Source organism: Podarcis raffonei, chromosome 4 (genome assembly GCF_027172205.1).
Source record: "Podarcis raffonei isolate rPodRaf1 chromosome 4, rPodRaf1.pri, whole genome shotgun sequence".
NCBI classification, from domain to species: Eukaryota; Metazoa; Chordata; class Lepidosauria; order Squamata; family Lacertidae; genus Podarcis; species Podarcis raffonei.
In genome coordinates this window covers 27,117,822-27,141,726 of record NC_070605.1, presented here as the reverse complement: position 1 = coordinate 27,141,726, position 23,905 = coordinate 27,117,822, and the positions used below count along the sequence as shown (strand labels likewise).

Below are 23,905 nucleotides of genomic sequence, written 5' to 3'. Positions count from 1 at the left end.
TCCACTTTTATAATGGGGTTCTCCCCCTTCCTCTCTTCACATGCCCCTGAAATTGACTTGGGTCAGGAGAACCCCTGGAACAGCACAAAGGGAGGGAAAGGGGGGATCATTCCACCTGGCAAGAAAAAATGCTTGCCCTGGTGGATCTGGCTGTAGTGAAATATTACCATAGTTCTTATTTGGGGGGGAACGACCAACAACTTATATTCTGTGTTCCTACTGAGTGGTTGCTGTACAGAAAAGAGATTTTATATCATATATAAAAGTTTAACAACAGCTACTTTAGAATGTTATTACAATTTGTAAGACATTACAATTTGTTTTTTAAGTCAAGGTAGAATAGGTGGGGAAAGAAGAGAATAAAATAAGCTTGCTTGGGCCAAGATTACATTTTCTTGGACTGGTAGTGACAACTCTCTATTCCAGAGTCCTATTTAACAAAAACAGCCATCACACAGCAGTTCTCTTCATCTCAGAGACTATTTGTCTTCTCTTTCATTTGATAGGGCTAAGGAATGGAAGACACCGGAGTTCAAAGAGATTGTGGATGAAGGACACTGCTTCATGTCCCAAAGCAAAACTACTTAAGCTTATTGGATGTGAATTACTCCATTTTTCTCACTTATTTAGAAGTGACCTATCAACCCCCACCCACCAAACTTAACACAAATCTAATTGTGCAGCAACAGCTTTCAATGGATTGTTTCTAGGGCTGGAATCAGGGACTAGCACTGCTGAAGCCCACACTCCAACAGAGGGCTGACAACCCCAGACCTCCACTACTCCTACACTTTGCTATTGCTACCTAGTCATCTGCCTCCTCCTAAGCAAGCATATAGTGACAGGAGCAAAGAGGAAGAGGAGCAACCTCTGCTCCCCTTGCTTCTCCCCTCTAGGCAACTGCAGGCACCATTCAGGGCAACTTGCCAGGTCTCACCCCACCCCCCACCCTCGAAAAATCCCCACAAACAAAAGCCAAAGCCAGCACTGACTGCTTCTAAACTTCAATTCTATGAAACATAATCAAGCATAACAAGATCCTGAATCATAGCCAAGAAAGGAAATTAGTCTCAATACAGTACTGAATTGTGAATAACTAAGAACAACTGAAAGAAAACATGAAAACAGCCTTTAAAAATGAAATATTATATAAGATTGAAAATGTAGATTATAACTGCCACTTTTTAAAAAAGGGGCATACAAAAATAAATAGGACACAACTGCACTCTTAAGCTGACAAAGGCATTACATGTCTATCCACATGTAATAAATGCAGCACTGTAAACCATATGAGAGGTAACAAAATTATTTTTATCAACTTGAGGTGAAATTTATTTAGGTGTTGTAACTATAAAGAATTTGTCCAGTCACCCATGAGCCAGACACAGCTTGAACATGGTTCTCAACAAACCTTACCTTTTGAGCTCAACGACTCCTAAGAGAAGTATGATTTCCATTTTAGGATCCATTTAACCATATGCTTGAATATGCCTGTTACAAACTATATTATTTTCTAAAACTGATTATGAAAACTAAACAAACAAACAGCCAAACAGATAAATAAGGGGAGGTAATTCAGCACTTAACCTAATGTCACCCAATTGTTCACTAACAATGTCAGTATGGCTCCAACCCGTGATTATTTTAAAGTGTAGCTATGATGCTAAAAATAAACGCACAATATATGGGACGGACAGAGTAAGACTTAAAAATAAACAAGAAACATTTAACTGCTACCAGTTTTATACGTATTCTCCATAAAGCTAGACCAAAAATGCAAATTAGTGACATTTTATGGTGGAGGACATTGTTCTGTCATGTTGTGCTCCAAGATCAAGCACCTGCTTTGAAAGATTTCCAAGTACCTGGGGAAATTGGTGTTAATATTCAAACAATCTAAATAACTTACATGTACTCCTGGCCAAGAACAAACACTGCCTTCTCTTGGGGCAGAACATGATTTGCTACATTCAGTGGCACTTGTATACAGTATTATGCAGTAAATACTGAAAATAAAAGAGTTCTAGATTATCACCAAACTTACTGACAGCATCCTGAATACCATCAATTTAATTAACCTGTTTCAACCATATATCAGTGCCTACACAACATGAACAATTTCCTTAAGAAATTAATAGAATGCTTTGGTTCTCCAGTTTTCAGTCTGACCAGTCATTTTCATCACATTCCGAATCATCTTCTGAATCGCTGTACTCCACAGCAATGCGTCTGGAAAGAATTGTGGCCACATCATTTCCAACAGGTTCACGCTTAGCTTCTTGTTCACGCTGCTCTTGTACTTTTTTCAACTGGATTCCTGAAGAAAGCAATGAGACAAATTATCACACTGTTATTTTCATAGGTAAAGTTTTTTTTTCCTTTTTAAAGCAAGAATAAGCTTACAAGTACAGTACACAGGACTTAAAAATTAACGAAAATACCTTAGGGTTTAAAACACAATGAGAATTCACAGAAATAAGGAATTCCAAGAGTTAATATGCTCTTGGTGATTGTTTTGGCTTTTCCACAGGCCTCTGTACTTTTCAATAGAAATGACAACTTCATCTATCATGTAAAACAGTCATTATTCCCCAAGAGAAAAGGAGGCAATTCAAATACCTCTCATGTTACCAGAGGCTATTAATTTACTTTGATCTGCTGTTTTTTTATTTAGTTTTCAGGTTTTAAAATTTTACAATCAATTATCCAACCACCAACATAAAAAGAGAATTCCAAAGAAGCTCCTGAATTTCCCTCCTCCCCTTTGTGGGTCCTTTTATTAACCTTTTCCTCCTGCATCTTTTCCATTAATCCAAATCTTTTCCATCTCTATTATATCCAAAATTCAACACTGAATTACAAGTGTTATTCCAATCCTACTAATGATTTTAGTTGTTTACAATGGTTTTTAAGGTAAATTATGTATTTTCCCTATTCCTTATTGAAATTTTGGTCTTCCTGGTTTCTGATTCTTCTGGTCATTTTTGCCAATTTGGCATAATCTATCAACTGAATCTGCCATTCTTCCCTGGTAGGGAACCAACTATTTTTTCCCCTATAGGTATTTATATACACATGAACACAGACATATATTGTATAGATGCATGTAAGTGTGTCTCCATCTGTTTGCCCAAGAACAAAATCAAATACTTCATTGTGGCAGATTACTGTATATCAGGAGAATAGAAGGCATTGGACCCAACAGCAAGAATTTGAATGCCATTACTTAGCTTTCAAGATGCAACGCTTTACAGTGGTACCTCGGGATGCGAACGCGATCCGTTCTGGAGCCCTGTTCGCATCCTGAAGCGAACATAACACGTGACTGAGCATCTGTGGGTCGCATTTCGCTGCTTCCGCGCATGTGCGTGACGTCATTTTGAGCGTCTGCACATGCAGCGAAACCCGGAAGTAACGTGTTCTGTTACTTCCGGGTTGCCGCAGAGCGCAACCCGAAAATATTCATCCTGAAGCTGCTTCAACCCGAGGTATGACTGTACTTATAAATTAAAAGCACTGCTTATGCAAAGTTATGGAAAACCCAAACACTAGTCTGTTTAAGCCTGACCATTCTTAATGTACCCTTACCCATCCGAATAGCAGCCAGAAGATCACTTCGAGCATCACTGATGGGAGACTGTGTGGGCTCATGCCGCTTTGCTTCAGCCAGTGCAGGCGCATGCATCGGAGAGGATGAGAGAGAGGATCCTGCAGCAGGAGGGCCTGGAGGGGGAGGAGGCGGGCCTGGAGGAGGGGGAGCTGTAACAACAAGCCCAGTAGAAGGAGGATGAAGAGCAGCAGAATATATAGATCCAGTCACTAGTCCAGGATGGGAAGGTAGCACAGGGATTTGGAGAGGACTAACAAAAGCGGTCTGTGCAGAAGGAATGATGGGTGGAGGGGGAGGCGGCGGGGGTCCTGAAGGATTGTAATAATCCACCATCTGAGCTGCAAGCATCCTATATATAAAATAGAACACAATATTTGTTAACTGGCATATGAGCTAGCAGATTTGCAGTGTGCACCCAGTAGCATATGCTTCATTTGGTAATGAATATGATTGCATAATAAACACTGGGTTACATTGCATTGATTTTCTTCACTTTTTCTGGCAACTCAAACTTTTCCAGTTGCCTCTTACTAAAGACACAACACACATAGCACACATCTCTCTGTTTCAACATCAACATCAAGTTTTCCCACATCCATTTTTACCTTGGTTTAAATATAGCACTGGGAAGCAGTAAAGGGTCCTTACCTAGTTTGCTGGAGTATTTTCTCTAAGCATGTGAGCCTCAAGTACTGTAGCAACCTAATCATACAACAATACAGCTCAAGTATATCCCCCACTGAACATTAACCATACTTAAGACCTCTTACTTCCACTCTTTTTGTCTATGTGTCCCATCCCTTCCCCCCACGTCGTTGCTGATTGTAAGCCTGAGGACAGGGACTGTCTTGTTAACTGATCTCATGTAAGCTGCTTTGGGAGCCTTTCAGCTGAAAAGCAAGGTAAACACATTTTAAATAAATAACAAAAGGAATTTTTTACCCATAATCAGCTGGTACCAATGACACAGTCCCTAGGGATCCATCTACGGCTTGGGGTGGGGGTGGAGGTGGTTGTTGAGGTCTGTTTAAGGTAGCATGCCGCACTGTTGTAGAAGGTGGCCTAAATTCATGCTCAAGGCCCTGGTTTGCAAGCATGTACTGAGCTCCATCTCCTGCTCCATATGAAGGCATCATTGGCTGCTGATGGAGGGAATGATTTGGAGTAGCAGGATATGAATAGCTGGTAACATCTGAGGCATGAGATCTAAAATACAAGTGGAGAAAATACAGAAATTAGGAGGAAATGTACCGTAATAGTTTCACTGTCTTTGCAAAGAACTTTCTACAGCCACAAAGTGCAGCTTATATTTACAAAATCTGAATTTTCAAATTCATCGATTTTCCTAATACACAGAAACCGTAAACTTGCAGGGTATGCATTCTCTCACATACAAGGTGATATTAGTTCTATGAGAAGTGATAGAGAAGTACTATTACCAAGAAAAGCAAAAGATGAAAGCAAAACTAGAAGCTGAGACCAAGAGAATATTTTCATTTATCAAAAACAACCCAACTCCAAGACCTTAATATTTTATAAGTTGCTTTTTTTTTTTGCAAATAATTACAACTGGATTAAAGAGGCAGAGAAAAAAGAACTATTAGTGGAACACAGAACTTATAAAGATACTCTGTAGAGCTTATCAGTTAGGGCAACAGACAATTTATTTGCATGCCTGAGCTGCAAAAAGCTGCATTAGTAAAGACAAATTGTGTCATATAGTAATTTGGTTTAAAAAGGTATCAGTAAAATAGATGCTCATCATCTTTTTCAGACAGGAAGCTAGGCAAGCAACAAAGCACCAGAGGTTTGAGTAAAACAAAAAGACAAACCCTTTGGGCATCTTGGCCTCTTTTGTGCTTCCTGTCTGCTCTTGTTTCTTTGTATCACTTATGAACTCAATGCCCATTTTCCTTCTCTCCCACTCTTCTCTTCTTGTCCTTACTTTCCTCACATTAATTTGCTGGTGCCGGCTTGGATTCAGCTTGTGTCTCTCTTTCTGAATCACAATGGGCATAGCATAAATGCATTGTAAATAGGACTCGCCAATTCGGAAACATCAGAATTTCAAATTCCAATAGTTACATAAAATTGCTATGTTTGCTTATCATTTTTTATGCATATTTAAGCAGTGCATCAAAATTATAACAAGAAGCGCATTTGTGTAGGCTTGTTTTGAATGTAACACTTGAGTTTACAATACTCCTATTACAATTCATTCACAAGGCAATTTTTCATGCTACAAAAAAAGGAGTAAAAAAAAAAGTACATGTCAGTCAAGGAAACAAAATGACTAGAGTAAGTGAATTAATCCAGTTAACAGAGTTGACAAGAATATGATTCCCATGGTTCAAGAGGAGTAGAATTTCAACAAGTGACTGGGAATCACAGAAATGCTTTCCTCTCTATTAAGTTGGAGAACAGTTTTGCTCAGGAAAGAAGTTATGTAGCATGAAAGAAGAATATTTTCCTAGTGCAGACAAAACATCCTGAATAGCATCATAGAAATATTATACAGAAGTAATTCTCTTTAAAACATGGCTTTCTATGGAAGTCAGCTTCTGGGCTCTTCTTGCAATCCTCTTTTGCTTTAACAGCCTGGACTTTAAAAATAACTACAAGATGACATAAACAAGCCATTATAGATGTTAGTGGAATTGTGAAATGTTGTTAGGCAGTCTGCATTATTTGCTGTGGGTTGTTCCTTCCTTCCAATTAAATTAATTTGGAGAACAAATATGAAAACAAAAATGTCTCTAGAGACCGCTTGGCCAATCAACTTGAATGTTCCACTTTGCTTGAACACAGACCTCCCACTTAGCACAAAGAAGTACAACACAGAGAGAGAATACCGGTGGTAAATACCGTTGTACACACTGGGGATATGTTTCTGTTCTAAACCATTTTTAAAAATATTGCTTCTGGTTCTGCAGCTCCTCTCTGAATACCAACTGTATGAATAGTGAACTTTATTCAATTAGCAAAATCTACTAATATGAAGCCAGTATATTGCCTTGCATGTGAAGAACCATTGCTTTCTAAGTACTACACAAAAGTTTAGAATATGTTTTTCTTAAAATCAGTAAAATCATTAAATTGAAAAAAAAATCCATGTACTAAGTTGCCTATAGCAGTACAATATGGCAATCTAGAACAGAAACACAAACATACGTGCAATGTGGTTGTCACACTGGCCTTTCAAATAATTTTGAAAATGCCTGTTGTAACATTAATTGAATGTTTCATTGCAATTCTACAGTTAAGCTTACTAAGAATATAAGGATACTATGCATATCTGAATGTATAATACAACAAAAAGGTTTGTTGTAAACAGACCTAGTATCAGGGGACAGAGATCCCTCGGATGATGCTCCATGGTATATACTTTGAGACAACCTGTTGTCTGGTCTAAGCTCTTTATCATAGGCCATCATATTCCATTCCTGGCGCCTGTTCCTTGCTTTTCTAACCTTTTTCACCTCCCGAGTTGTGCCATCTATACGCTTTTGCTCCTAATGTTACAGAACAAGAAAGCAAGGCATGCGAAAGGAAGAGACAAGGAAGGAAAGAGCAAGTTAAATGCTGTTAAGAGAATGAAAATAAGTAGATATATAGGTGAGCTAAGCAAATTATAGTGAAGCCGTATTCTAAAGAGCTCATAGGTTATCCATCTGACAAGGTATCAGCTGTGCAGTAATATATACATAGCAAACACAAACATTAAATTTACATATTAGTCTTTCTTCACAGTTGTAAAATTGTATGGTTTACAAAGCTTGCTTTAAACAATACCATGCTAAATTGTAGTTCTACAGAGCTACTGTAATCTTAGTGTTCAGACAAGCAAATAAAAAGGTTCACAGTGCATCACAGCAAGTGGCATGGAAATATTTTCCCATCAGAGTCCAGGGGTATGTGAAGATACACCTACAAACAAGAGTTGGTGTGTTTTTTCTGGCACTGGAATAAACTTGGCTTCCCTTCAACACCACATGTACCTTTTCTGAAATCAACTGATTTCCTCTTTTAAGCAGTTACCTTACAGCAGAGAGCTGCATGGTATTCATCCTTGCAAATGGAAAAAGCTCAGTATTTATATTGTCCTGCCAAACAAATACCAAATAGGTTTCATGCACATGGAAGGATAATGGATCACAACACAAACGACTCATTAGAGTATATTAAAATCAATGATAAAAGTACAGTCGTACCTTGGGTTTCAAATGCCTTGGCTCCCAAACAAATCAGCTCCCGAATGATCGAAACCCAGAAGTGAGTGTTCCGGTTTTCGAACGTTCTTTTGGAAGCCGAACGTCTGACGGGGCTTCCACAGCTTCTGATTGGCTGCAGGAGCTTCCTGCAGCCAATCAGAAGCCGCGCTTTGGTTTTCAAATGTTTTGGAAGTCAACTGGACTTCCGGAACGGATTCTGTTTGACTTCCAAGGTGCGACTGTAAATGCATTTGGGGAGAACGGTTAGATTAATTGATTTTCAATTATGAAAGAAAAATTGCAATGAAATCATAAAAATATATTCTTTAATCACACAGTTACTAAGAAGCACAAAGCATGTCTCTTCACCTATTCTCTTCCTGTATAGTTCTACGCACCCTAGGACAGCAAAGGCTATCTATTCCTGATATACCTGTTTTCTAGGCTGATTTCAGATACAAAACTGCCTTGGTCACCTTGTCAATGACCTAAGCTAGATGAAGACTGAGGAAGGATGATTTAATTGTCCTGGGTCTCCTAGCAATCTTTGATACCAGTGACCAATACATTCTGCCTGTTTTGTTTTTTTAGTGTTTGGAGGGAGCTTTTTGCAGTGCTTTTGCTTATAACTCAAACATTTATTCTGTTGCAAAGTCTTATATTACAGTCATCATATTTTATGCAGATGGGAAGACAGCCGAGGTTAGTGATAACAGCAACAGGCAAGCCCATTTAAGACCATCTGTTCACAGAAGGAGGATAAAGTATGCTACAGTAACCATTTCATTGGAATTAAAACCTCAACATTCTTAGGCAAAGTCAAACTAAAAATGGGCATTTTACATACAGAAAAACTCAACCTTGTTAGTACACATGTTATATTGCCCTCCCATCCCCACTTCACATATCCTCACCAAATCAGCAAGCTTTCCCTCACCAAGCAAATACTCATCCAAGTCTCCTGGTCACAGAATGTGGTGCTTTGCTTTATTTCAGAAGGAGTAGTAAACAAAAAAGCCTTCTTCTCTTAGTGATGTTCTTATTTACTTTTGTACATTGCCTAAGTCAGACAGGTGGTCTGGGAGTTCCAGTATGCCAGTACATTTTCTATTTAAAAATAGCTGATTTATTGCTTAGTGACATTCTTCAGGGATTTAATTTGTATGTACTCACACTGACAGCAATGAACATCATTCCTAAAACTGCTCCATTATATACTCTTCCATGACATACCTTAGGTGATTCTTTATTCAGACTCACCCATAAAAAGCAGATGGACATATTCTCAGAATAAGAAGAATAAAGTCAATTTGCATTTTAGAGTGGAAACAATCTAATGAAAACCATCAAAAGCTCAAAGAACTTTATGAAATAAGTTTATAATCATATAATCTATTTTTCAAAAATATGTTTTCTGAAACTAGTAGCCTATTTTTGCTAGAATTTTTAAAGAGAAGAAATTAAGACACACATTTAAGATTGAAATATAAAAGTATGAAATAATCTTGCTAGTTTTCCAGTCATATGTATGTCAAGAAAAACATTTAAAAAATGAACCAATTTTATTCCAAAATATGGCTGGTAAACCACGTGCATACATTTAAAAATGTGCCTGTTTACCTTTTGGCGTCTCTTCTCTTTTCGTTTGTCTTCTGTATCTTGTAACATTTTTTCTTTCCATAGGTCAAAGAAATAAGAGGGATCAGTATAGAACTTCAGCCCATCCTTTTTATCATCTCTGTGAACAAAATGAAGAGATATTGAGAAAACAGGAGGATTATTGTTTAAAGCATACTTAGAGACCCAAGCAAGTATTCTAGCGTACTCATGACTCTGCAGATAACCTAGTGGGAAAGGCTCCAATGGTGCCAATGTACTGCATAGGATGCCATTTCCATACAGAAGACCTACCTCCCAAAGAAAAGGAACAGTTCTGTCTGTTTCAAGTAGCAAGCCAGCTACTTTGCCAACTGAACTGTCATGAATAAGCACCCAGGTTCTGCTGACTCAAATGATACAATGAGGTGCTTACTTAAGAATAGGCCCAATACTTATTACATTTGTTTGGATAAAAAAGTTTAGCAAGTAAACCTACATTGGATAAAATATAGGAAGTAGACCTACACTTTAATGAGAAGCTGGCTTTCCTGCAACAAACCCCTAAGTGCAGCACCCACTGGCCACTTCACTCAGGGCCTGGTGCAAACTGCATCTGGTTGTGCCAAGGGATCAATTGGGAAAACCCAGTATGAATGGGTGTTTGAGGTAAGTTGAAAATGACAAGAAGCAATGTTCAAACAATTATTTAAAATTTAGAAGTATATTGTGTTCAAATCAGCAAGCTAAACCACCCCCCACGTAGATAGATTTTGATATTCTAGCATATTTACTCTGAGAGGTGCCTTAGCTCAGCATCTTTGCACGTAAAAATATTTTTTAAAAAACAAAAACTCTCAAGCACTAGAGAGATACTTTAACTTGAAGATATGCTGCCTGTCAGCATACTGTGGGCTAAATTGACTCTTTCTTACTTTCTTAGGCAGTGTTATAGAAATCAACTGAACTATCTTTGGGTTACTGATATGGAGCCTTAGAATCATAGAAGAGTTGAAAGGGACCACAAGGATCATCTAGTCCAACCCTCTGCAATGCAGGAATCTATCGCCCAATGTGGGGCTGAACCCAGAACCCTGAGATTAAGCATCTTATGCTCTACCAACTGAGCTATGCCTCAGGGCTGTTGTCTATATCAGACTCCAAAGAAAAGCTAACTGGGCAATATTCAGTAGCTTGAATCTAGTATTGATTACATCATTACTTGTGCAGGCCTATTTATTCATTTCTAGTTACTGTACCTATATGAAGTAAGGATATTCAACGGAGGTGGTTTGTCACTCCGATTATAAATATCAGCTACAGGATTGGGGATGCTGTTCTTTGAAACCACTTGCTGGTCTTGTACTGTAGAACTTTTGAATGCTTTTTTCATGTTGATATCCTGTAATGACACTGTTGATAAAAACAACAAAATTAGTAGATAGAACTAAATTGAGAAAATGCTAACCACAATATCCAGGAGTAAAGCAAATCAAAATATTGAACACATTTGATAAGAGGAAGAAGTGAGGAGCAAAACTGATTAAATTCTCGTTCCTATATAGAATACAAAACATGCCCTTCACACAATTTGTGGGTGCAAGATTCTTAACAAGTCAGACATGGTAATATTTCCCCAACAAGATTGTGTAAGTAAAAATATTTGTCCCCCAAATCCACAAGATTATGTATGACATAACAGGTTATATATAGAGTAACTTAGTATGCACATTAAGTGCTATGTTAAAAAGCATAAACAGGTGCATTGCATATCATGGAGAAAAACTGATCTGCCCAGTGACAACCTGCTCTTGTTTTCGAACTAAGTTCTGAAAAATTAGTCTTCAAGTAAGTGACCTTTGCCTAGCATCCATACAAGTGAGGAGAAAGCCAAGCAGAAACCCTTAATTTCACAGTTGCTTCCCTAACAGATATAAATACATACTGCAAAATGCATTTGAGCTGCACAACTAGTGTTTTGGATTATTTGGTTGCAAACAGTTGTATTTTATTTATCATAGAAACCAATTCAAATTGTGTATCCATAGGACATAAGTACCGTTGACCTCAACTGTAAGTTGTTGTTATAACACCAACTGACATCAAACTTTTGGAGCAGATTTGGAAATATAAAAACTGTTTTGGGCCACAAAATACCCTTTTCACAGAAAAACTGGTCTTGTTCAGAACAGCTCCTAACCCAGCTGAAAATAAAGCAGGCAACATACCTATGCCACTCCAAAAAAAGAGACAAAAAAGCAATGCAACACTGTCTACAAAATAGGCAACCTCTCCCAAAAAAAACCCTCAATTCTTTTACAAATTTGGGAGGGGCAGAAACCCTGGAAGGTGTCACTTAGGGACCCCATGGACACCACATTTGGGGACCTATATTGTAACATGATATGCTACCTGGCTTAAAAGGCAACACACATCTGCTTTTAATTACAAAATATATCAATGAAACCAGCTTTAAATAAATGCATTATACTTCTGCATATTTGATTAGAATGTGTATTCAACACTAGATTTACAAATTATGCAATCTATTATTTAAGCTTTTTAAAGGGTTATATTGACTATGAATCAATTTTCAGAAACAGAATGTGAAAGTGAGGCTACTAAATTTCATTTCTATGCAGCTTCTGCCAACAATCCAAAGGGAATATGTAGCTTCTGTAACAGCCGTCCTAGAAAAATGACAAAACTTCTGCTCCTGTAAATGTCTTCAGATGTCTAGAATGGCATCCTCAATGAACACAACTAAGCATTCCTTTTGTAAGTATACACAAGCAAGCAAAGATATAAGCAGTCATTCTGTATTCAATGAAGTATTAGAACTTCAGATGCTGCATTAAGACTGAAGACAGTGATGCAAACAGGAACATAGGAAGTTGCCTTATACCAAGTCGGACCATTGGTCCTCAAGCTTAGTATTTTCTATACTGACTGGCAGCGGTTCTCCGGGAATTTAGCCAGGTGTCACTTTCAGACCTACCTAGACATGCTGAGGATTGAACTTGAGACCTGCATGTAAAGCTGATGCTCTACCACTGAGCTACAGTCCTTCTCAAAATATAAAGTAGTCATAAACTAGCTACAATTATGGTCATAAATTTGTGCTCTGTTACATAGGTAGTAGTGCTGCTACTCTAACCCCTTTCATATCTCATCCTCAGCACATTCATTTTATGCGAGGAGGGAGTAGTATTATGCCGGTGGCCCCACACTCATCAATCACTACCATGCCTTATTGGCCTTGGCTCCAACCTCCATGTGTAAGCGCTCCTTGAGCTCTTTGTGTGGAAGTTGTAGGCACAGTCAGTGGTGGAATCCCATTCCCTCCAACATATGAAGAGCCAACGCATAGAAATAAGTTATGAAAGGGGTTACCAAAGGTACCTGAAATTGCAATCGTGGGGCAGTGGCTCTACATGACAAGCTTAAGAAGAGTCTGCTGGATCAGGCCAATGGCCCATCTTGTCCAGCATCCTGTTCTCACAGCAGCCAACCAAATGCCTGTATGAAGCCCACTAGCAGGACCTGAGCACGAGGGTACTCTCCCCTTCTGCAGTTTCCAGCAACTGGTATTCAGAGGCATGCTGCCTCTGACCATGGAGACTCTAGCAATTGATACTGATACACAGTTGATCTCCATGACGCAGCCACTGAATCTTGAGATGTAACCTAGGCCCAATAAAATCAATGGGCTGTATCAGCACACAGCAGTGTAGACTGCATCCAGTGTTCTAACAATCTGGTTATAAAATACCAAAAGATCAGTTTTCTTGGACAACAGTTTATCCTACAGTGGTGATATATATCTATTACTCTTCTGGAATAAGAGGTTTGAGATGGGCATTGCTCATGTTCATCTATCTACTGCAAATTAATAATACATGAAATATACCCAAGCAATAGATCCAATTAAAAGTAGGACTCCTGCAAAGAGAGATAAGGGTATGGACTTCTAGTGGCAAATATTAAGTGGTTCTAAAATATTTTCCTCTTCCTCCCCTTTTCCCCCCTGCAACTGCCACAGATTCCCCCCTCCCAAAGCTGCTACCTTAAAAAAAAAAAACAACCAAGGTGACATATCACTCAGTACTGACTCCAAAGGAAAAAGTAGTGATTGCTGTGCAATTAATTACTGTGCTCTTGTCAATACCACTTCTGGCTCAATGCTCAAATACAATTACTTACCTTCTTCCACAGTTGAATCCAGCTGGGTGACTTTGACAGCAAGGCGGTCAATTCTGTCTTGAAGGGAATTTGCCCTGATGTAGAAGTTGTTGGCCTCATTAAACAACTCACCAAATATGTCTTCAGCATGTTTGCCTATAGAGAAAGAAGACAACATCTCTCCAGGTGTTTTAATCACCATGATACACACTATGCACATGTATTTGAACACAGAAACAGTACAAAGTTTCTTCAGAGAGCTTTCACTATGCTTCTGGTGCTTTGTGCAAGTTAACAGCACAGAATTCCCACATTTATCCAATGTTACTGAAAACTGCTCTTTTCAGACACAATCCTACACACAGGAATGCCACACACTGTCAGAGCAGGTATAAGCAGGGCCAGCCCAACAACTTTTGCTGCCTGTGGTAAAGGACAAGTTAGCATTTCCCCATTAAATCTTACTTCAGCACTGGCAACAGGATAGTGTCCTCCCCTTGCAGTGCACCTGAAAGCAGCAGACTAGTTTGGGGGTATATTACAGGTCTGTGATATCCCACAGAGAGAAATGGACCAGGAGAAACAGGCGGCTGCTACCCTCAGTAAATGAATATTATAAACGTAATTCCATATGCTACATATGGCATTTGTGATGAATTAAAGGCTTCTCTTTGCCTAGTGGTTGGGCCAGTGCTGGTTCCAAATCTTTAGATACCCAAAGGGAAACAAGCATTTGGGAAGAGGGGGTGGATCCACACGGCCAAAGCTTAAAAAATCCAAGACTGCTCTTCACTCCCTAGCCTTAGAAGAGTTTGGATTTGATATCCTGCTTTATCACTACCCTAAGGAGTCTCAAAGCGGCTAACATTCTCCTTTCCCTTCCTCCCCCACAACAAACACTCTGTGAGGTGAGTGAGGCTGAGAGACTTCAGAGAAGTGTGACTAGCCCAAGGTCACCCAGCAGCTGCATGTGGAGGAGCGGAGACGCGAACCCGGTTCACCAGATTACGAGTCTACCGCTCTTCACCACTACACCACACTGGCACAAAGGAAGGTAAAAGAAAGAGGGAAACACTGGACACAAGGCCATACAGGATATGAAGTCAAGGTGGCAGGGCATTGATTTTACTTATTTTGATTATTCACAAGCAAAGGTGCTGAGACTGCTAAACCCAAAGCCATCATGCCACTTAAGCCAGCTTCGAAACTGTGTATACTCTTCAAGTTTCCCTTAAAAAGAAAAAAACACATTTTAAAAGCCATCCAGTTACTTACTTAGGCTGCTTAGCTGGCGTATGATAGCAGCAAGAGTACTATTGGTTACACATTCTAATTCACTAGTAATTCCCTCAGGCAGAGCTCCTCTGCAGAGGTGTCGAGGTTCAATGTTCCTTTTGACTAACGGCATGATTCAGTGTCTGCCAAAACAAAAGAATAAAACATTAGTCTCACCCCACCACAATACTCCTCAAAACTTTTTTTATAAAGGGCAGCAGCTGTCATTGCAGTCTGAGAATAATACAGCATGGCTTGAATACTCATGGTGTTTGAATACTATTACTAGGCAGGGAAGAAAAAGGGCTGGCTCAGTCCTGCCCCACAAGGCCTTGTTTCAGGGTCTTTCACTGAGTTCTGCTGGTGTCCAGCCCATTTGACAGGCGGAATGGATGCCTCTGCTCAATATAACATAACCACCACCTAGGTGTTTGGGATTTCTGCCCATCACTAAATTCTCAGGAGAAATCCCAAGAAAAATATAAACCACTATCATTCCTCTGAAGACAAATATTAGAATAGAAATGAAGATTCTCATAGCAAATAAGTCCCTAAATATTTTTAAATATGTTTTGTAAATTAAGTATTGGATAGGACATATTCAGGAGTTGTCCTACTTCCTTTTCAAGGTATTATTTACCTTTCATTTATTAAGAAAGCAACAGCAGAAAGTGTTAGAACAAAAGCCAATGGATTTTGTCATACCTAAACAGGACCTCCAGGTTTAGAGTCAGTTGCTGGGAATTAGTTACAAGGCAAAACTATTGCTTTTATAAGCCCTGCTAGTGGGCTTCCCAGAAGCATTTGGCTGGTCACTGTGGAAAACAGATGTGGGACTAGATTGAATGCTTTTGAAATTCTCTTCTGTTTGATATTAGACAGTTTTTGTCTATTGTCTTTTTTGTGCCTACAGAAGACCTTCCTTTTCCAACAAGACTTTTAAGGAAAGATCTTTTAAGTCTGCATCTGTATTGGAATTGTTTAAGATGCTTTAATTGTTTTATCTCCTTATGTAGGAAAGTTGGGATATGAATAGTGAACCTTTGGTCGGATCCAGTAGTGATGTTCTTAAATGAATTCCTTAGGTAGACTATAATGTACACATTATCCAGATATAGTGTACCCACATTCCCAGTATGTTTGCCCTCCTGTCCCAGCAACGTCTATGCTGGCTTGGTCATGTCCACAGAATAGAAGATGGCAGAATCACCAAGGATATACTCTACAGGGAGCTCGCTGCAGGTACTAGGCCAGTTGGCAGACCAACTCTGCATTATAATGACATCTGCAAACATGACATGAAGGCTGACAACATTAACCCTGCCATGTAGAAATCTCTTGCAAGACCACCACAACATCTGGAGACAATCAGTCAGGTCATGTATCCACAACAGTGACCAGAGAAAGAATGACCGCTGGAAGGAGTGCAGAAAGAAGAAACACTATGGTACACTTGCATCAGCACAACCAGACACCTTCATCTGCTCCAGCTGCAACAAATCATGTCTCTACAGTCACAGCAGGCACTGTAACTCTCCAGTGGTTTGAATTTACCCCTGAAGGCACACTCTTCCATTATCTCCTGAAACTGACAGATGCCAACCAGATATAATGTAAACACATTACAAAGTTCCTTTGATTTCAAGTGGAATTTATCTTTGTAACAAGCATAGGATCAAGATGAGCATCTGCTAGTGTCAGATTCAGCCAGGATTTGAACAACGGTTCTTAAATACCTACTCCCTATATAATGAAACAATTTTACCAGTCAGTTTTGCATATAAAGCCTTAGAAAAGGTTACTGTGCCTCCAGGATGCCTGCAACATAATGTGCAACAAATGTGCACACAACCTTTCTGTGCTATCCTCTCCCCTTCAAAGGAAGAATGTACAAATAATTCACATATACAGTTCATCTCACACTTTCAGTTGTAGAGCTAAACACTGAATAACGAGGGCACGTGTGTTTATTTTCACAGAGAACCAGTAGTGTTACCTATCCTACTTTTCCCCAACCTAATGCACTCCATATGTTTTGAACTACAACTCGCATTAGCCCTAACTGGCATGGCTACCTGGATGAAATCAAATAATACCAAAGTAGCTTTAACAAAACTAGCTATAAATTAGGGGGGGGGGGAATCCTCTCTATTGAATCATCTGGACATAGCCTGACTGCAAAGGAAAGCTAGTAGAGAAAATAAAACAGTATTTTATCGTTTTACAATTTCCCTCCCCTCCTATATGGAATCTTGAATATGCGGGTAGCTAACTATTCAACTGCCCAGCCTCAATATACAAACATAGTTTTGTATTGTTGTTCTCTTACATGATCAGATTACAGAATTAGCAAAAGGTGCTAACAAGTTAATCCAGTTCTTAACTGTAAGGGCTGCTCATCTGCATGTATTTATCTTCCAGATGGCTCTCAATGCATATGATGGAAACGGCAGACAGGCAGAATATATCCTATGCCACTTGAAACTCTTAAATGATCTTTGGAATAAATGTTAGTTACCCAGATTGCATAAATAACACCTTCACAAGTTGTTGTGAATTCTATATAAATTGGGACAATCCTGTCAGTCACTTATGTACCATTGGTTTCAACAAGAAACACTTACAGGTGAAACTCGAAAAATTAGAATATCATGGAAAAGTTCATTTATTTCAGTAATTCAACTTAAAAGGTGAAACTAATATATGAGATAGACTCATGACATGCAAAGCGAGATATGTCAAGCCTTTATTTGTTATAATTGTGATGATTATGACGTACAGCTGATGAAAACCCCAAAGCAGTGCATTTCTGATAGAGATGCCAAGCTAAGTGTACCAATCTTACTCATTTCAAGGTCATCAGTATGAAATACTGGGATGCAGCCAAAATAATAATTTGTTACATTCATGGATTAGGGCTTTCCTATCCCCGTCCCACTACAACCCTACCAACCCAAAATTCATCTGTGGAATGAGGGAGCCTTGGAAATATTATGAGACGTGGCACAAGTGGCTGTCGATGGAAATTACTAGGGTCTTGTTCCAAACAGTCTATGTGTAGTCAGTTTCATTGCTCTCATCCCTGGTTTGCTTAGGTTCCTTTATAATGGAGTGTGTGTGTGTTTCCTTTCTTTCACAGAATCTATGGTGGTGTATGTGGGGCTTCTAAACAGGCTCCCAGCCAGCACAAAGCTTAGTGTGTCACATGCTTTTGGACCATGAGTGGGGACCAAGTATATAGATCTTCAGACTGCAACAAAATGTTGTACAGACTTCTTTTTCACAAATGATGGTACCAAAGGCAAACTTTCAAATCAAACTGTAATTGACTCGGCTACTTTTGCAGGAGTGGGATGGAAAAGAGATACTGGGTTGACAGAGAAATTGCACTTTTCAAGTCAAACATGCTCAGAATAGTTTATCATCCTGACAAAACCATAAATCTTGTTGATATTCAGCATTTGTTAACGTTCATTTACTGTTCTAGAAAATAACAGACCTCTCAATGCTATTTTCTCTTCAGTTCTGAAAGACTACTACACCAATTTTTCCATTATGTGCAACAAATCTAAATAATAAGATACGAAAACTGTAATTGGCCTAATTGAAAAAGAATGAGTACCCCATCTTCCCAGAAAAACCACTTGGAATAGCAAATAATCACTGCTCTTGCCCAAGCTTGACAGGAAACAGAGTAAATAAGTAACAGACCCTTAAAAACATGGAGGACGAATGGGGAAGAAAACAATCATTTCTCTTTTTCCCCTGACGAAAATAATGACAAACTGTAAACAAGAGCTGTACAACTGTAATCAGTGTTTCATTATGGTACTCATGTTGCTTAATAGAAATGAGAATTTGTGTGTGTCCACATCAGCAACTAAGCAAATGAAACAAATGCACTATCCCCCTGCACCCACCCCATTCCTTAGAACTTGAATACAACAGCTTTTCTAGCAACATTGAACTGAAATAATAAAACTAAAGATAACTAAAACAATACAGTGGTACCTCGGGTTAAGTACTTAATTCATTCCGGAGGTCCGTACTTAACCTGAAACTGTTCTTAACCTGAAGCACCACTTTAGCTAATGGGGCCTCCTGCTGCTGCTGCCGGAGCACGATTTCTGTTCTCATCCTGAAGCAAAGTTCTTAACCTGAAGCATTATTTCTGGGTTAGCAGAGTCTGTAACCTGAAGCATATGTAACCTGAAGCGTATGTAACCTGAGGTACCACTGTACCTGATAAGAAAACTATAGAAGTAAAGCGACCAGAAAGGAGTAAAGGGACTGTGACCTCCATTCTTATCTTCACAAAATCGTCCAGGAGGACCTCCAGGAACCCACACATTCATGTACTGTCGTCAAGCCAAGGTTTGGCTTAGAAAGTCATGTGAACTGAGCCATTATTAAAGTACTTCAGACTGAGTACATAAATCTAGAACTTTCCTCACACATTCTGTATCATGAAGAGTTGCCTATAGGTATGAAACTAAGATACTATACCATCCATGAACTCTGTCCAAAGACTGAATGGACTACCAACCAGAACTCCTGAATATTATAAGCTGTTGAATTAAAACATACCTCGACTTGCATTAAATCATAAAAGTAACATAGAATACCCATATTTTACCTTCTGAGTCACTTATGCAAACTGCAAAGTACTGCAAATCATATTTATAATTTTAAACAGGTTTTCCCTGAACATTCAAACTTTATGCCACTATTAAAAGCCCTGAAAAACAAAACAGATAGTTATGACTCCTGCAGTTCACTTACTACATCATATTTGGTGCCTGAAAGGAGTTTGAAAATGTTGTTCAAATAATAATAGTCATGTTAAACCTAATAACCTTTTAAAACAAAGTTCTATTAACAGTAGGAAACTGCTGCTGACAATGCAAGTAAGCAGACATATGATGTCCCATATGAAGAACAACTCATTACCAGTGGAATTCTGTCACCCACTAACTTACCATTCAACTCAATCCTGGCCCTGACACATTTTGACAATGGCAGTGTGCAGATGCTGCCTTTGAATGGGAGTGAAGCCTTTTTTTAAAAAAAACAACAACCAAAAATAATAAACAATAACCTTCTAAAATGTTTTAAACCTTGGGTTAAGGAGAATCAAAAGATAACTGCAGTTAAAGTCAGCACAAACGTTTCCCTTGATCACAAGTTAAGACACAAGTGGGAGCATACAGCATTGAGATCTTAGGCTGGTTCCTATATTCCTAACACAATGGAGTAATGCTCTATTGCCAGTGGCTGCACACAGGGATGGGAGAAGAAATTCTATTCAGTTCATAGTTAAAGGCAAACTACAGCCATCCTTCAAATTTTGCAATGCTGGTCTCCAAACAAGTAATGTATGCAAAAATGCATATACTAGGGTAAAGCATGCATAGAAATGAATATATTGGTGAAAAGAACACAAAAATGAATATCATGTCAAACTGCTCCACAAAAATGTGTTTACTCTGCAAAAATGCATACAAAACTGAGTATATTAGGCATATTTTGCCCTAAAATGCTAATGAATTTTCATGAAAACTTTCCCTCCCAAAATTCAAAAACTGATGTGAAAAAGTGGATAACCAAACTTAAGATTGGAAAAATGAAACACAAACTGAAACTCTGAAACTGACATATTCATCTATCCTAGTTGCACAAGCATGAAATAATTAAGGAAAATATGCACAATTTTAACTAAATTATCCACTAATGCTCTAGTGACAGTAGCCTATTTTAGCCATGGTAGCCACAGACCACCAGGATGTTTCACAAGATGGATGTTCAGTCTGATCTAGAACTGTTCTTCATATATACATGAAGTGTTCAGAAAGATCATCAACTTAGAGGCCAAGTGAATAAAAATGCCAGAGATTAAGAAGAAAGCAACAAAAGCAAAAATGTAGTTGCTTAATCATCAAGGAATGTGGTTCTCAGCTGGCATGAAACAATAAATATTGTAGCAGGTGCAGAAACAAGGGGGGAAAAACACAGGGCAACAAAAACTGGACTGAAAGGACAGCTTGGCAGTGATTGTGGTGAGAGGCTACAAAAAGTTGGTGTGGAGAGGTCATTACATAAGCATAGCATGTCCTCTGGAGGTTTTTGTTATTAACAAAAAATGCCTTAAAATAATCAATATTATAACTGATTATTAACAACAGGCAATAACATTTGCTTACAACTATAAAGAACAGAGGGCACAATACATTCCATCCTTCTATATATGGAAGGAAGACAGATAACACATCCCAGTCCCTGCATCCATCACAGCCAGTGGCAGAGAAATGTCAGAGTAGGGAGTTCTTAACTGCAATCCTTATGACATGGTCTGAGCAAGAAGGTGCTGGCTTAATTCACGAACTTAGCAACAAAGTTCACCAACAAGGAGAGGAAATCAGCTAAATTCTAGAACTATTCCAGAAAGGCTAGCCTTTGGTCAACAAAGGCTCAAATCCATACGTGAAACTGCAAAGAACCCCAAAGAACAGTGTTACTGGTCCATTGGCAAAGTATGGACAAAAGTTTAGTCTTCTGGTATTTATATTCTATTTGGATATCATAAGCCTTTTATCGCTTTCCAGTCAAAGATGCTGACAATGGGAATTCTGAGCATCTACAGCTCCAAATACAAAGGTCACTGTTCCTGGATCCCCTGACACAGCAACAAAATGCTTCATGGTTTGATTTATTCTCTCTAGAAGATAGACAAGGGCTATATTCTGTTTCTAAATTCAAGTTGTGCTTGCAAAACACTTAACACTTGGCTGCAACGTTTTGAAAAGAAAATTTTCCACATGACAAAAATGCAATGGTTTTGGCAGACAATACAGATGCTCCCAACAACCACTGTTTTTAAAAGAAAATGCACACTGAACTTTGCTCCAAGAACAATAATTTGCTGTTGCATGAAGTATGTATATTGCTGGCTGATGTCAAATGGAATGTATACATGTAACAGGAATGTTTTGAATTCTCTTCAGTTCAAGACCACATAAATTCATACAAAGAAGAAACAATTCTTTTTTAAAAAAATGCAACTTAAGAAACTAAAGATCTTTCAAACAGTCCATAACGAAAGGGAGGTCCTGTTGGTGCATAACTGCTTTTTGTATGGGAGAAGGTGGCTTGAAAGGGCAAAATAAATGGGGTGGGGGAGAAAACCACAATCAAAAAGAGAAGAGACAACAGACAACTCAGCCACTAATGCATTGAAACTACACATCCTGATGCAGAATCAATACAATCTACTCTCAGAGGAGAGAGAAGGTACATCTTGGTTCCTGAAAGAAAGTAGCAGGACTGCATAGTAAACATGCTCAGATTTCCCTCTCCCCCACTACTAAGGAACAATTGGAAACAAATCTCTCTTTTTTAACAGAGGTGCCTCTCTTTGTTACTTACATGCTACCATAAACTACTGTAAAACTGAAGAGTAGAAACTATGCACATGACTCAACAAGGAAACTGAACATTATTGAACATATTATTTGTATTCTGTGTCCTCTTTACTCAACTGCCTGCAAAGAAACTGGATAGATCATTTTTAAGCATCAAATATTAAATCTACTTTGCAACTTAAAACTTTTTTAAAGAGCTTTTTTTTCCAAAAAAAGAATGATTTGCTAGCTTATTAATAGAAGTCACAATCTTTTATTTACTAAATATTGGATAGTATTCATTCATTTGTTTGGTCTTCACCGCTAGTATTCATATTAGCCTAACTCCTAAGACCAGGTTTCAAAGCTAATGCATAAGCATTTTTCAGGGCCAAGTGTTTTGCAACTCAATCTTTTCAAAGATTTCCATTATGGATTAAGTGTTAACTCAGTTAAGAGCAATATAAGGATGCAAGATTAATCAATAATATCAAGGTTACGGAGAAATGTTAGCCATGATTGCCACCACAGCTCAAGACACAAATCAGTGGGGAGAGACTTACAAAAGTGACTAAAGTGTAGAAAAGTACTTTTACATACACAATTTTCACTTTCGTTGCTAAAGCACAGTATTTAATATTTGATGTTAATCAACAATATAGAACTAAATGATTGTCAGTTCTAGATTGATAAGAAGCAACAACCATGCACATATCATAAGCCATTATTAATGAGGTACCAGGCCACTGTGTAGATATTTACAGGTTTTATCCATCAGTTGTAAAGAAAAACTGCCAGTTTAAGGGAAGCAACACTATGAGCACTGTAGCATAAGGTTACCAGACGTCCCCGTTTCCCGGGGACAGTCCCTGGATTTACAGATCAGTCCCCATGCAAAATCTATTGAAGTTGAAAAGTGTCCCCAGATTCATTGAAAAAAATCTGGTAACTGTACTGTAGCACTATATTTTTATATTAGAGTACATTTGTTAAGTCTGTGGGTTCCTAAAGTCAGTGATATTTTCTACTATTATTGGTAGCGTATTTCAAAAGTGTAGTGTCACTTCACACTTCCACAAAGCAGAACTTCCCAATAAATACAGAAGGCAGTATTCAAAAAGATCTATTTGTATGCAGGCCATGCTTAAGACAAATTGTAAAGCTAGCATGTAGCCAAATATGCACAAAGGCTATTCAGCAGTATGGGCATTTTGTCCAAGTTCTTTCAGTTAATTATGGAAAAGAACCAAGCACGAGAACCATAAGGACTTTGAATAGAGACTGTCCCACAAATGAATAGAAGCTGTATGTTTAATTATTATGATTATTTATCTACTACCAACAATGCACCAGAACTTTAGGGTCGCAATACTGAAAAAGGGGAAAAAAAAGACACAAAGAATACTCTGTCTCACATTCCCATCATACTTCATGAATATAGAAACAATATGAGGTTATACTGGATATATTTTAAAGGGTGAGAAGAGAATGAATGAGAACTGTGGCTCTCTTTCCACAAAAATAAATGGGGACAAATCAATTTAACATAACAAATAATTTATTATTATGAATAGCTCCATTAATTTAATTCAAATCCACTGAGATATGAAACCTATAAAGGCTTCAAAAAGTAT

The 23,905-nt window shown here is 38.4% G+C and overlaps 1 protein-coding gene across 3 annotated transcripts in view; it reads right to left on the bottom strand.

Moving 5' to 3' along the window:
* Window positions 1-1,290: 1,290 nt before the first annotated feature.
* The window catches only part of WASF3 (WASP family member 3), a 34,440-nt gene continuing 11,825 nt past the window's right edge, over window positions 1,291-23,905 (bottom strand). For 2 of the 3 annotated variants that reach the window (XM_053385921.1, XM_053385923.1), the window contains exons 2-9: window positions 14,875-15,017; window positions 13,621-13,755; window positions 10,677-10,830; window positions 9,442-9,559; window positions 6,947-7,122; window positions 4,553-4,816; window positions 3,589-3,959; window positions 1,291-2,317 (exon numbers count right to left, since the gene is read on the bottom strand). In XM_053385921.1, coding sequence (XP_053241896.1) covers window positions 2,160-2,317; window positions 3,589-3,959; window positions 4,553-4,816; window positions 6,947-7,122; window positions 9,442-9,559; window positions 10,677-10,830; window positions 13,621-13,755; window positions 14,875-15,007 — 1,509 coding nt within the window. In that variant the 5' untranslated portion in view covers window positions 15,008-15,017 and the 3' untranslated portion in view covers window positions 1,291-2,159. Of the gene's footprint in view, window positions 2,318-3,588; window positions 3,960-4,552; window positions 4,817-5,442; window positions 5,610-6,946; window positions 7,123-9,441; window positions 9,560-10,676; window positions 10,831-13,620; window positions 13,756-14,874; window positions 15,018-23,905 lie in introns of all 3 variants that reach the window. The other variant, XM_053385924.1, reaches the window with a different exon arrangement.